The 14,682-nt window shown below is 39.4% G+C and overlaps 1 protein-coding gene across 2 annotated transcripts; it reads left to right on the forward strand.

Moving 5' to 3' along the window:
- The first annotated feature begins 4,904 nt into the window (after positions 1-4,904).
- On the forward strand, positions 4,905-12,084 carry znf217 (zinc finger protein 217). Of its 2 annotated transcripts, XM_022763045.1 has the most exons (6): positions 4,905-4,987; positions 7,021-8,402; positions 8,606-8,713; positions 8,840-10,231; positions 10,365-10,488; positions 10,640-12,084. In XM_022763045.1, the coding sequence occupies exons 2-5, from the start codon at positions 7,076-7,078 to the stop codon at positions 10,475-10,477; spliced, it is 2,940 nt and encodes a 979-aa protein (XP_022618766.1). In that variant the 5' UTR covers positions 4,905-4,987; positions 7,021-7,075; the 3' UTR covers positions 10,478-10,488; positions 10,640-12,084. The 2 variants fall into 2 exon arrangements, with proteins under 2 accessions (XP_022618766.1, XP_022618765.1); XM_022763044.1 differs by having other exon boundaries at positions 10,365-12,084.
- Positions 12,085-14,682: the final 2,598 nt, after the last annotated feature.

Consider the following 14,682-nt stretch of genomic DNA (forward strand, 5'->3'; position numbering starts at 1 on the left):
TTGTGTAACTTCAGTTATCTTGAAGACATTAAATATGTTCACCATTTATTTTGTCCATTGTGTCCGTCAGTGTAAAACCACAGTGGAACTGAGACACTCAATCATGAAGAACTGGGCGTTGTAGTGACTGCGAAAAAGATGTGGCTCAGCAAGTTTGGCAAAAACTAAATATGACATTCTTTTACCACTGACAAATCATCAAGACAAATCATTTTCATGAACACTAATTAATGTACTAAACTTGAGCTAGTAAGGTGTGACACATGAGTCATACTTTGCTATGTCGGGTGTAGAGGCACATACTGTAAGCCTTACTCATCTATGTGTTGATTTGTAGAACTGACAGACAGGTGACAGTTATCTGACAGACACAGACACAAAAAAGAAAATGGACCATGTAACTCTGACAGACAGAGAGATGACGGCTGGATATCAATATTTAATACTAATTTACATTTTTAGAGTCGATAAGACACGCCTTACAGATTAAAAATGTAAAACAAGATCTAAGGAATTGTATATTTCAGGCTAAGGAAGCACCTCAAATCTTCTTTTACCTTTTATGGTGTAATTTCTATGATTGATGGCACAGTGTGCAGTCTTTGGAAGGATGTGTTTTAGATGGCAATGTCTGAGACCCACCATTCACCCGCCATTAAGTGATGAGTCTCAGCCCCCTCAAGGCATAACTCACACTGCTCCTTTGTTATCAATGAGACACACTCTTCTTGTATTACCGTCTATAATAGGTGTGATCATTTTAAATTGTGCATCAAAGTAATTGCCGTGGCACTGAAGGTGAAAAAGTGAGGTATTGCTTGCACAGTTAAGGCATGTGGTCGATTGTCTGTGCTTTTTTCCCCCCTGAGGATTGTTTCAAATTAAGATGCAGTGGGATTGTTGTTGCCGCAAGTGTTGCTGGTATGAGTGAAGAGCTCATGTTCATGATAAAACATAAAGAATGGAAACAGCTGATGGCAGAAGGCTGTGAAACTGGGAGCTTTTGAAATATCTATTCTTGTCAAATCAATTGGGATATTCTGTAAACATAATGTGCTCACACAATATTTCAACAAACCAAAAAGCATTACAAACATTTACCTACATTATCTTGAAATGAAAATCTTCATTGAACCCACACTGAACCTCACCACCAGTTTCTGATGTTTTCACTTACTTATACTGTTATTCAGAAATTTTATGTATCTGTGTGTCCTGACAGAAAACAGTGCAGACAAAGATAACAGCTGCATTTCCCTACATGCACTGTGCCAGAATTGTGAGCTTTTAAAGAGAAAGGCTTTTGTGTAAAATGATGAACGCAATCAAATTTCACGATGGCTGGTCAATCCATTCTGCACAATAATGAACCAAGAGGCTGTTTTAAAATGAAAACAGTTATAGGTATGGATTTAACTGTACACAGTGCACAGGATCTGCTCAACCACCATGTTGCTGTGGTTCATCCCAGGACAATGCATGTGACTGTGTGAATGCACTAAAGCTTGGAGGGGGTGGAACAAGTGAACAGTGGGCAGGGAGGCCTGACAGGAGGCCTGCTGTCAGGACTAATGTGCATCACGGCACCGCTCATTAGTAACAGGTCTGTTCTGCTTGATTCTGATCTGATAACAAATTAATAGAGGTGATCTAGCCTCTAAAGGACAAGTCTTATTCACTTTAACCAAGGGTGACTCATCGGGTCCTGCAGGCACAACATGCATGTTTATATGTGTTAGCTGTAGGCTTTCTAATGCAGATGCTCTCTAGTGATTTTCAGGGATGGTTTTTCAAGGGAGTTTTACATCCTGCCTGGGGGACAAAGCTCGTCCTACCTTTACTGTGCCATTCAAAATACTGAAACGTTTACTTGATATTTAAATCATTTAACCTCAACTGAAACATAATATGGTCGAGGGTGTGCTGAAAAAAAGATTTTTAAAGCAAATGTCTTTTTCTTTTTTTGTATTTGGTTAGTTTGGCCCCTGAAAAGTTTGCTGCAAGTAAAAAGAAGTAGAACAAATTGTACAACGGGATTAATCCAAGTACTGTTAAATATGAAAAAATATTCAACACTACGAACATAATGATGGCAAAGTATCTATTGACTATTTGCTCATTTGTTTCTTTTTGTATCATTTTCGTATTGATTATATTGTATTTGCCAAAAGTTTTGCTGCCTACTTATTTCAATTTACTTTATATTGTTTGTATCTTTTTTCTATCTATGTATAGTCATTGAAAAGTCTGGAAAAAAAAGTCTGAATAGGTTATACCTCAAAGCAGCATGACACCAGCAGCAGAACAAAGAGACTCCTCTTTTTCTCAATTTCTCCTCAGGAAAGAATCAAAAGTATTTCAAACATGTGCAGAGAAGATGCACCTAGGAATGCTTTCGGTGACTGATAAAAATTTCTCTGATGATCAGCAACACAACAGCTGGTTGCACTGAATAAACATTACCGGCGATGGGGTGAGAGAGGAGATTATATATTATCAGTGTCTTTCAGGAGCGACACCAGGATTATGAAAGAAGCCAGGCTGTGAATCTGGAGGAGAACAATGCAGTCAGCTGCTCCTGACACGTCAAGACAAAAACAAGCCAGCACAGCCTTTTCCCATCCGTTGATTCAGTTCCTATCAGGCTGTCTGTCTTTACTGAAAACATCATTATTCATTCAAGAATTTTTTTTTTTTTTTCAAAAAATGCTACTTTATCTCTAATTAGAATTTACTGCTTTGGGTTTAATGATGAATGCATACATATATGTTTTGTGAAGAAACAATCTGAGACAATGAGTTTGGAAGATTTTGGAAGAGAAATTACATTAGCATAAAGTCAAACAATAGGACAAAGTTAATTAAATCAGTTAAAAGTAAACAATGTTTGCCCACTTGTTTCTGTCATTGCCACTGCAGATGATGAATGCTAAAATAACTGCAATAGAATCTATGATAAAACTGTCATCAACTTAAAGAAATATTTATATAGTTTAAACACCATCTCCATCCACATTGAGAGATTTTTTTTATGATCAGCTCAACATCTCTGGGCAATTTCATCATCCAGAGGCATCATACCGCTGCTCCAGATTGATAGCCTTTCACACAGCCTTTGTGGTCACAGAACAATGGGAAATGAGCGGGAGGCCTCGATGTGTCACATGTGGTGCCTTTGATTAACATACTAGACTTGTTTGTGTAACAGGATCTCGGGGTGAGGAAAGAATACCGAAAACTAAATCAGAGTATTGAAGGGGGGTAGAAAAATGTTTTAATTTAGGGCAGCACATGTAAGTCATTGAGTCGTACTAATGCAAAACACATACAGAGTTGTCTTGTTTTGTATTATAGGTTGTAACCAACAGTTTTAGAAGAGTTGATAAGATAAGATAAACATTACAAATTGTTTTTATGAATAGAATATGTATTATGTAAGATCAATTTGATGTCTTTATTAGTATCTGGCATGGACTCAATAATCACATGCATTACCGCATAGATGCATTTTGATGACATCTGCTTGCCAAACCTGCAGATCTACTTGTGTTTTCATCACATGTTGAACACCACATTTGTCTGACCTGCTTGGTAACAAGGATCAGAAAAAAACTTTTTAATTTAACCACAAAATAACTTATACAGAGAGAGAGGGATCAGGCAACAGCCCAGCCTAATGTGAGAGATGGTTTTGGCAAATGGAGTCTCCCAGTCTTTGTTCACTGTTCCTTAGCTGGGAGTGGTTACTGATAAAGTTGTTGTTTTTTTTCTTTCAGACATTGCTGGCATTCAGGGGGAGGTTATGTGTGTGTCTCAATAATCAGTGTACACTATGGTTTTAATCTTCCAGCACTGCCTGTTGTTTCTTTGCAAGGGTTTAAGAGTGGAGGATGAGCTGTTATTTAACTACACATTAGCCAGTGGGTACTACTGTAGGTGATGGCCTTTATCTCACAACATTAGGGTATTATTTTTATATTTTCTTTTGTGTCCATTTGTGACTTTATAGTGTCAATGTTAAAGTAGGATTATCATTAATATTATGATAATATAGTATTGTTGAGACTTTTTCTTTATTAGGCTATAGAAAGCCTTCCACTCTCTTTAAGATCACACATACACATTTACATACAACAGCATGAAGTATATGGGTTTATCAAGAGTGAAAAATCGAACTGGATATAAAATGGATTTACTCTGGGTATTTTTTTCACGATATATAGGAAATAGGAACAACCTGAAATTTCTTATGACTCAACCAAGCAGCTTCTGCAAAAAAACCCTCATGTATCTGTGAAAAGTTTGAGGCACCCCTCCCCCATCTCCACATGGTAGCTGATGCATGACGTGAGAGCGTGGAAGAAGAAGCAGAAGAAGCAGAAGAAGAAGAAGGGCTACACTTTTAGGTAGGCTTAGTGCAGCATTACATATCAAACGGTGTTATGTAGTCCGTGGCTCTAAAACATTACACTAACCAGCTCTGTTGCAGTTTACAGATTATTAAAGAAGCTTTAGAGATAATATCAACAGGCTAGCCCAAGGCCAGTAAACTAAACGGGAGGGAAAACACTATATTAGACATCACTGTATACAAATGGAAGTGTAACCTGGGTGATATAAAACACAAAAGGAGCCCACATGACAGTGTTTGACCGAGACTGGCATACCTGTTCAGACAAGTGGTGAGTAGCTGGGATTCAAAAGGATGTCATTTAAAATACATTAGACAGATTCACTAAAGCAACGCACGTTTTTACAGGCGTGTTTTAGTTAAGATTATGTGCACTAATCCTTTTCTGTTACTCACGACCACGTGACTGCCCTATGGGTTTTGGGGGATGGCGTGCACGCGCCCCATCTTCCCCCTCGAGAATCGTTGAGAGAGAGAGAGTGTGTGTGAGAACGCGCGCGCGTGAGGATTCAACAGCTGCACAGTGAGGATTCGCCAAGTTGAACAAATATGATTCACATTCAAACAATTGAATAGGTGAGCTGTCCACCAGCAACGCGTTGTGAAATGAAGAAGCCAAGCACACAAACAGCTTAGCTCACTGACTTCAGTCGCTCGTAGTATCAGTATCATTATTAATCCGGAAATTCACAGTTGGTAGGTATTGTTTGGTGAGTTTCTACAGTTTGGTCGAAGTCGAGACAACAGAAAGTGTAGTTTTGGCTAACGTTAATGTCGTTAGAATGCGAATGAACCGAGTTGAAGTTCGTGGCTTAACGTAATTTGGCGACGTTAGCGTGTCGTTAAGTAACTCATCTAGGTTAAGTTGAATAACTGGCATTTAAACAAATCAATAAGCAACAGCGTAAGTACACACGGTATGGTTGATGTTGATTTGCACCACAATTGTTGTCATGAAAATAACGTTATCGCTGTCGGAACGTGCGGGTAGTTCAGTTAATGCTAGCTAAACGAAGCTTTTTATGAATTGAAGCGTTACCAATTAGACTTGATGCCAGCAACAGTAACTTGATTGATATTGATCTGTATCGCCCAGAACCTAATTCCTTGTCTACTGCTTATTATGCACACATAGAAATGTAATAACTACTCCGTTAAATTTACGAATGACTTTGATGAAGTTATCGTGAAGTTACTTTGTAAACTCTGTACTGGTACTTTGAGCATCCCCTCGCGAGTAAATTAGGTTAATGGTCTTCATGAGGGCTGTGCTTGCGTGAATAACAAGGTGGCTAACGCTGCCTCACACAAAGCGTGTGTGTGCTTTTAAGATAACCCACACTGTCATTATCGATAGTTGCCTGTGCTCACCTGGATTGTGTCCTAATGACACACAGGCAAGGTAATTTCAGCCAGAAAAATAATAAATAGTAAATTTGGTACCGGGCTATGAAAGGTTATATTACCGAGGAGAATAGGGTTCAATTACAGGAATTACCAGAAACTTGCAGTTGGGATTTTCACCTTATCAACTACATTGCCTAGTTGTAACACTATATTGTTAACACAATTTCGATTGGGGGAAATTAAAATTGAATAATGTATAGATGCTATAATGGGCTGCTATATGCTATGTTCACAAAAAAACTGTCATAGTCTTCATTTGCCGTCTTTGGACTTGCTGGTCCAGTGACTCCACTCTTCAGCCAATCAAAGTAATAGTGTGGTTTTGAATTCCCTAATCTTTTTCTTTCTATACATAGTATACAAGTTCATTATACATACTGAAACACCTGTTGAAACACTTGCCAGGAAGTAGTCCCAGTGGTCACAAAACAAAAGGAAAAGAGAAAATTGCACACGTGAATGTGCAACATGTGAGTCAGCCAGGCTGACAAGAATTGTAGGATAGGGTAACATAACTTTTTCTTAAACAAAAGCTTTTGATTTTCTGTCTGTTATTTAATCCTGTTAAATTCCATTCAAACCAAGTATCATAGATAATACTTTTTTTTTTTAAATTTTGGTTGTGGCCCATAAACAAACAGCTGTAAAACAAGAAGCTACAAGTATTGTATAAGAAAAAATGCCAGATACTACAATAATGGCTTAACATATTAGTCTGTATTACTCTTTGATTACTGTTTTCATTCAACTGCAATGTACTGTATTCTGCTATAACCATTTACTCTTAATTTGAAGTACTGTATTTTAAAAAATCTTTGTTTTTAACAAAACAAAATATGAATAGGAATGTCAGTATTAACCTAAACATTGATATTAACCATTTTAAAGTAGTATGATTGTTAAAGTTTAGTTGACTGCTCACATGCTAAAGGTTATATAGATACTAAGAATAAAAAAATAATGCTTGTGAGCAGGAAAAACATTGTTTTCATACTTTTTATCAGTGGCCTGCATATAGAGGAAATGACTTGTCTGTGCAGTTGATTGCTAAAAAGATACATTTCCTGTGTCAGTGAGGGAAGGCAATTCTCTCTCAGTGGTGTGTTTTAAACAGATTTTATCTTAAATTAGGTAGTAGCTACCTGATTCTATTTTTAAAATGGAGCAAAACCTTAAGATACTTATCCCATTTTTTTCCCCAGGTTCCTAATAGTCTGGACATTGTATATAGCATTGTTGCTCCACCTTCAGAAGACAATGCCAACTCACTCGTTGCTGCCGTTTGTGGAGAGCCCAGATGGACTTGCCCAAGACATTCTGATTAGTAACAATGCAAGCATCCCAGGGCCTGGCTCCAGCATGACGCCACACACCACCAACTCAGAAAAGGCTGTGTTGCAATCTGGAGGAAGTGCACCGCTATCTTGTATGTTCTGTGATCAGACTTTTACTCATCAGGATGAACTAGGACCTCACGTATTAACACAGCACCCCACCACTTTCTTTGAACCCGCTGTGCTTCGAGTTGAAGCAGAATTCAGGATCCCGGGAGAGAGACCCCATCCCAAACCAAGCAGCCTCCCTGTTGAAAAAGAGGAGGTTCACAGCTGTATTGTGTGTGGCCAAGTATCACAAGATGCCAGTGAGCTGGAGACCCATATGAGGAAGCACAAGGACTACTTTACTTTCTGCTGCAATGTCTGTGGACGACGGTTTAGAGAGCCATGGTTCCTCAAAAACCACATGAAGATGCATGTAAAACCAGGGGCAAAGAGCAAGACCCAGCAAGACCTGGAGACCCCAGTCACAGTCAATGGCATCGTCCAAGACCCTATTTCGGAGCCTGTAGCCACTGTTTACAAAATGTGCATGGTTTGTGGGTTTTTCTTCCCTGACCATGAGAGTTTGGTTGAACATAGTAAAGTACATAATAGAGAGGTGGAGCATGGGAAAGGTAAAGACAAGGAGAACATGGATGCCACTACTGAATCCCTTGCAAAACAAGAAACATTTCTCCACAGTCTAAACCTTCTGCCTTGCTCTGCAGGAAATAGTTTGCAACATGAGAGATCATCAAAATGGATTCCCCAGTTAGATCCCTTCAACACCTATCAGGCCTGGCAGCTTGCTACAAAGGGCAAGATAGCAGTTGGTCCTAATAATACTAAAGATATTGGCCAGGAAGCCAGCACAGACAATGAAGACTGCAACTCTGATAAGGAGGAGTTGAATAATATTTGGTCTGAAGGCCAAGGAGACAAGGCTGTGAAAGAGGTCCTTGGGCGAGAGCTCCGGTCTCAGCAGCAGACTGTAGCAGAAAACCCAGGACCACAGCGGAGGTCTCTAATGCAAAAAGATAAGGACAAAGAAAGACCAACCACTTGTGAGGAATGCCACAGAACCTTCAGGACATACCACCAGTTAGTTCTTCACTCCAGGGTGCACAAGCGTGAGAGAGGTGGTGAGGAGAGCCCAACTTCTTCTCTGGATGGGAAGTTGTCAAGAGTAAGCCCACTGGAGCACGCAGAGGAAGGCTCTGAGGAGGGCTACGAGGAGGCAGCACTGACAGAAAACCTTGGTGCAGGTAAATTTAGGGATAATTTCAAACTCATGTTTGACTCATACTGTCTTGATTGTGATATAGGAATGTTTTATTGTTTTATTTAATGAACTCTGATACAAACTGCTCCCTCTGCTGGTAAGGATTGAGAACACATCTTGTGTGATTTTATTCTGTCATCTTCCTTTTTATGTATTAATTTTATGTATTTGTGTCTATTTTTGAAGGTGAAGATGGTTTTGATCGATCAAAAGTCCGATCAAAACAATGCAGTTACTGTGGTAAATCATTCCGATCAAGCTATTACCTCACAGTTCATCTGAGGACTCACACAGGTATATTCAATACATTTGACTTGAATAATTTATGTATAAATATGAGACTTTATTTATTGTATCCAGTAGGTCTAATTGTGTGATTTGATATTCATAACTATGCTTATTTTTCACTGTTTGTTTCAGGTGAAAAACCATTCAAGTGTGCTTACTGCGACTATGCTGCAGCCCAGAAAACATCACTGAAATATCACCTGGATCGTCGTCACAAGAACAAACCATATGTTGAGATCCCCAGCAGACCCGTGCCATCAATGCCCTCTCCAAATGATGGAAAACTTGGAAATGACATTGAAAATCCTGCCCCAAATCGATCCAAACTCTGGGTTCCTGGAGCCAGATCGTGCACCAGTGGAACACCAGAGGACAGATTTGATAGTGTAGGTAGCAACCTTGGCAAACCGCTCGTTCAGATGAATGCTGAGTATGAGAAATTAATTGCTAAGTCTGCTAACTCCCCGACTGATGATGTGCTCATAAAGTGCCCTGTACCTGTTAACCTGAAGATAGAAAGGGAGGAGATAAAAGAAGAAAACTCTGAGGCCCCATTAAATCTGTCCTTAAAAGTGTCTCTCTCCATCCCTGCCAGTGCAGAACCCAGAAATGCATTAAGTCCAATTGCCTGTTCATTTTGTGCATATAAAACCATGTACCCAGAGGTTCTGATAATGCACAAAAAGCTGACTCATAAAGACAAGTCAGAGAGTACAAAAAAGAATGGATTTGCTGGCAGTTTGAAACAAAAACGTTATACAGGGTGCCCCCCTGCACTTGATGGGAAAGATGTCAGCCCACTTCCAATGATTGACAGGCGCCACCCTCGTCGAACCAAATCCCCACCCCCCCAACCTTCAAAACCACAAGAGAAGACACCTGTTAACCCACCTCCTGGTCCTAAGCGGTCCCCTATCCACGCACCCCTACACGATGTTGTCCAGGAGACCCAGCGTTACAGACAGAACATTGATTCACATCCTAGTCAGGAATCTCCCAGGTACACAGAGCTCATGAAGAAATCTAACACAGGCAGCAAGTTTGTAATGGACCGACCAGGCCCCCCAGACAGAGTTGGAATTGGAGAGAGGGGTTACCCAGCACGAAGTGGTGTCATTTGGCACTCAGAAGCTGCCAGGCTGTGCCTGTCAAGCCGATTTGGGAGCCTCCCCCAGATGGACTTTGGTGAACCCTCTAGCAAGAGACTGAAGTACACAGTACCTACAGGCAGGGAAGCTGACATCGGTGAGAAGCCTGGCTTTAGAGGACCAGCAGGGGATGGATCCAGCAGGATGATTATCTCAGGGAGAAGTGTGAAAACCACATCTCAAGGGTCAGGTCCATCCACAGTTCCTGAGATGTTGGGTCCTGTAAAAAATACAACCACAGCTATTGGAGGAGGGTTGGACACTGAGTGGAGCATGATGAACCTTCTGCGGCCATACACAACCAATGACCTGGCATCTCTCTATCACAGCACACCAGCTAACCCCAGTCACGGAGGATTGTCTAACCCAAGAGCAGGTATGTATTAGGTTAGCTGCTTCAGGGGAGATGCATACAGTGGTAGGATTTTAAAAAAAAAATAAAATAGGCTATTTTACAATCTGCATATTCTAGGAGTTTGTAGAGTTAACATAAAAGATTTTTTTCTCAGGGGGCAGAACTGTGCTGTACCAACACTTACCCACTCTGCCCAACCTGCAGAGGAGAGACCTCTCAGGGCCATTTCCTAATCAACGCTATGGGGCTACTGACAAAAGTACCTAAAGTGCACCAAGGTAAAATGTTGAAAAATAATATGAAATGCATACAGCTGGGCTTCCTTTTTTGGATTTTCAAACTCTGACAAAAATCTTTGAAAAGTTTTACCCTGTTCTTGATATAAATGAATCAAGTCATATGTGAAATGCATTTTTTCCCTCTCTCTAGATTGAACTGTGCTGCTACCTTATTTTGGAAATTTGTTCAATGTACAGATTTAAGAGGAGAGATGGTTTGTGCTCAGAAAGTGTCTAGGCTCCCCTAATTTAATATTTTTTCAATAGAAGAAAATTTATGTTGCGTAGACATTTCAGGGCTCAGGCTTTCAGTGTATATTTTTTTCTTTTTTGAATGAAAAAGTGCAGGATATCTCTCTTTGAAGACATGATTCCACTAGTGTGCACTGTGATGTTTGTTTCCACTCAAAACTGTTGCTTAGTCCATATTTGACCCACACTAATATTCAGATACCTGTAAGTGTCTATGACATAACAGTAAAATTTGTAAGTGGGTTGACATAAATATATCTGTAAGCTTTCAGTACATAAAAATTGTATTAAGTAAAAACCTAAGAAGAATAATTTGTGTGAAGAATTGCTGCTAGGTTCACTTATTGTTGATGTCCGAGCAGTAATTAAGCACTATTCAGTTTTTTTGTTTGTTTTCCTTTTCCAAAGCACTGGAGGGTGGGGATTTTCTGTCGAATAACTTGATGGCTTCGGCCCAGTGGTTTACAAAAAGGCCACAGTAACAAGTCCTTTGTTTGTTGAAGTGGTCTACCTCATGTTGTGCTCCAGACACTGTTATTCTTGTTAAGCTGCTGTAGCTATCATATCAGCTGAACCTCTGTCTAGTTGTCTATTGACTAGAGACATGTTTTGAGTATAACTAGATGGACCTGTGTTTGTTGGGCATCACAGTATTTGTCAAACACATAAAACACAAGCTCCTCTGGTGACAAAAAGCAGCTACTACTGAGGCCACATCGACCGATGGCACATGATTAACTGTAACACAATTTGGGTTGTGGATTTCTCTGATATACTTGGTATTTACAATCCCAGTTTTAAACACAGAACAGATTTCGTGGTTAATGTTTATCCTTTTCAAACGGCAAAGGGCTATCATCTGCTTGAGTGGTGCCTAAAGTCCATAAGCTGTAAAATATACCAAATTTCAAGGAGTTCTGTTTGTGTGTTAAATAGTCATGCTGTATTTTTTTTAGGCTGCATATTTAGTCGCTGTTCAGGAGCTTGCTTTTACTATGCAGTCTTGAAAGGGGTGTTTTGTTTCAAGTGACAGCAGTCGGTCCCGGCTGATCATCAAGTGGCCTTTTAGATGTTGTATTACTGTGTGGTTTGGGAAAAAAAAAAACAAAAGCAGCTATGTTGGTTAATGGCTCAATTAATTATACACTGTGAACAAAAAAAGTCTCAGGTTAACTCATATTTACAAGCAGTTTAGTCTACTGTTTAATTTAGTATTTTGCCACTTTGAAAGGCTTTGGTTAAGTTATTTGTTTTTGTTTGGTATTCACATTACATGTGTACTTATGTAAAAATTAAAATATTGTTTGAGATTTGTATGACACATTTGAATAATAAAGTGAGATGCGAAGCGCTCTTTGGCGTTATTTGTTACTTCACTGACAGGCTCCTTGGTCACCCACATTCCTCGTGACTTCTCTGGGCACAGTTGGATGTCACAGAAAAACAGGTTTAGCTGTAGTTTTAGGGCCTTACCTGCACTTAATGAGGCAGTAATTGTTAGTGTTTGGTATGACAAACTTGTCTTTAATTTTGACATTTGCAGGTCACATATACCTGTAGCTGAAATATTTGTTGTCAAACAACTCAGCCATTTTATGGTGTTGTATCATACCTCTCTATAGACTACAGAGTAATATTCAAAGTGGGTTAGAGCAAATTATGTGCTGAGACCAAGAGTTAGTTCAAAATGACGCATAATACCCTGGTTTCTTCAACTTGGTCCAACGGGACACCCTGCGATGACAGATTGGAGAGTGACTTGGATACAGTCAATACTAGATTGTTTATACATATCCAATCTTCCAACTTTTACATCTCTTCAAGTTTTCAGCTATATCATCAGTGGCCTGTAATATACTTGCTGTTGCGGTAACAATTTCAGACTAATACTCTCCCAGTATCTTCAGTCCTAACAGGAAACGATTTAGGCCACAGGTATCATCTACATACAGTATATATCTCCATTACAACATGAACAAAAAGAAACTCCTTCACACAAAGAGAGTGTTATAATAATTGGCATGAGATTTTATCATTGGTTAAAAACGTGAATGGACATTGGACTGAAGGGTATGTGGCATATATTTGCTGTCCCTATCAATGTTTCAGATTGACCACTAGAGGGCAGTATTTACAAGGTCTAGATTACAGGTTTGTTAGATGCAGGTTTCAGAGCCTTGAAAGCTCAGTCTGAAAAGCAGATCTACAGTGTGTATGTGGTGCAGTAAGCTTTGATAAAACTGCATTGTGGCCAGGTTGAAATTGGAATTATAAAACTAAAGTGAAAACTAAAGTAGCATTTATTAGCCTCAATACTGATATAGATCTTAAAATAAACAATCATCTTCACTTTAAAAAATACCCCCCACCCCCCACCCCAGCTCAGGATTAAAACATGGTGCTGTACTGATCTTTTGAGTTCAGTAATAAGACACACTTGTGACCACACCCTAATTGGTGATGTCATACAGGTGTTGCCATTCAGCTGTGAAAGCCAACACACCTGCTGTGACGTCACTCATTATGATAGAAAGTTTCAAACAGAGCAGAGCAGCAGCAGTTTCTCTTTTTGTCATTCAGCAAGCATGTAGACCTAAAAAAACACACACAAAGTCTCCTTAGAGAAGTTTGGGAATCGCTTCTACATCTGCAAGACATGAGCACACTATTGTTGACTCTCCTCATTTCTATAAAAGGAGAAGACTGACAAAGCCTATCATAGCTGTGCATTCTGTAAACAATAAATTGCAAGGGACAATCTTCAGCACATTGAACACTTTAAACTTTGATTTTTTTTTCTTCTTCCCTCCTCCCTTTTTGAGTAGACCACATCTGTTTGCTGTCTGTTCCCCTGGGCCAGCACTGTGTAATCTATTGCATTAGCTCACATTAGTGCATATCGCCCATGGGCCTTGGTAATCACAAACGCAAAATGAGCATTTCACTTAGCATCACCCTCATATTCCCCCCACACTGTGGCAAACTTAGTGCAAACGCATGGCAGAGAGCGCAAGTCGAGAACAGCTTATGACATGCGTCCTGTTACTCTCTATCCCCCATGTCCAGAATGCTGTGAGGGTTTTCATGTCAAAAGCCCCTTTTATGGGCAAAGATTGAATTTTCCCTGTTTACTTCCTTTTGTACATGTTTTTTAAGTGTAATTTGTGCATTTCTGCCAGAATTTAGTCCTTACCTTTACTTGCATTTGTAAACCTTGCAGACGAATGGTAATGCGGGCCTTCCTTTCATTAAAGCGTCATCTCTGGGCCTTCCAATGGCCTGGAAACATAAAATAATTTTAGATTAATACAGTAATATCATAGAAGTTAATTTATAGATTCATTACATGGAGTTTCTCTCAAATATTTTCTTTATTTACAAGTTACAGAAAACAGATTTTATTGATCCTATTAGAACTTTATTAATTTCTTAATTTTTATTTTTTTTACCACATCTTAAATATTTATCCCTCAATACCACGCCTCATTGCCAACTATGCAAGTTTCATGCAAATTCACATGGTATTTTTTTTTCTCTCAAAATGCTTTGGCACAAAACACCTGAGGTCTTCACAGCTCCTTATCAAGTTTCTTTCATCACATTAGGTTTTGTGTGTTGATAAGGATTCACACTGTAGCCATTTTAACGCACAATTCAATACACAAATGGCATTTCATGCTTGCATTGCTATCCACTCACCTGTTTAGTGTGTGTGGTTTTAGAAGAGGTTATGTTGTTTAAGAGTTGTGAATATATTCAACTGTGGCCAAGGATGTGTTTGTTCCACTCTCTTTCTCTCTTGTAATGTGAATATCAAATCTCCTACCTCCCTCCTTCCTTGTGAAATAAACTTAGTGTTTTTCTCCTTCCCCTTAAGTGCTCTCTCCTCTTATTTTCAGTCCTTTCGTCAGTCATAATTGTTGCCTCCAGATTGTCAACTTG

The sequence above is a fragment of the Seriola dumerili genome, unplaced genomic scaffold (assembly GCF_002260705.1).
Source record: "Seriola dumerili isolate Sdu_G_001 unplaced genomic scaffold, Sdu_1.0 BDQW01000468.1, whole genome shotgun sequence".
Classification (NCBI taxonomy): Eukaryota; Metazoa; Chordata; class Actinopteri; order Carangiformes; family Carangidae; genus Seriola; species Seriola dumerili.

Bases quoted from the DNA above. Each gene is read 5' to 3' on its own strand.
- znf217 (XM_022763044.1), top strand. From the start codon at position 7,076: ATGCCAACTCACTCGTTGCTGCCGTTTGTGGAGAGCCCAGATGGACTT. The intron at 8,403-8,605 runs GTAAATTTAGGG...CTATTTTTGAAG, and splicing joins GACAGAAAACCTTGGTGCAG to GTGAAGATGGTTTTGATCGA. The intron at 8,714-8,839 runs GTATATTCAATA...TGTTTGTTTCAG, and splicing joins TCATCTGAGGACTCACACAG to GTGAAAAACCATTCAAGTGT.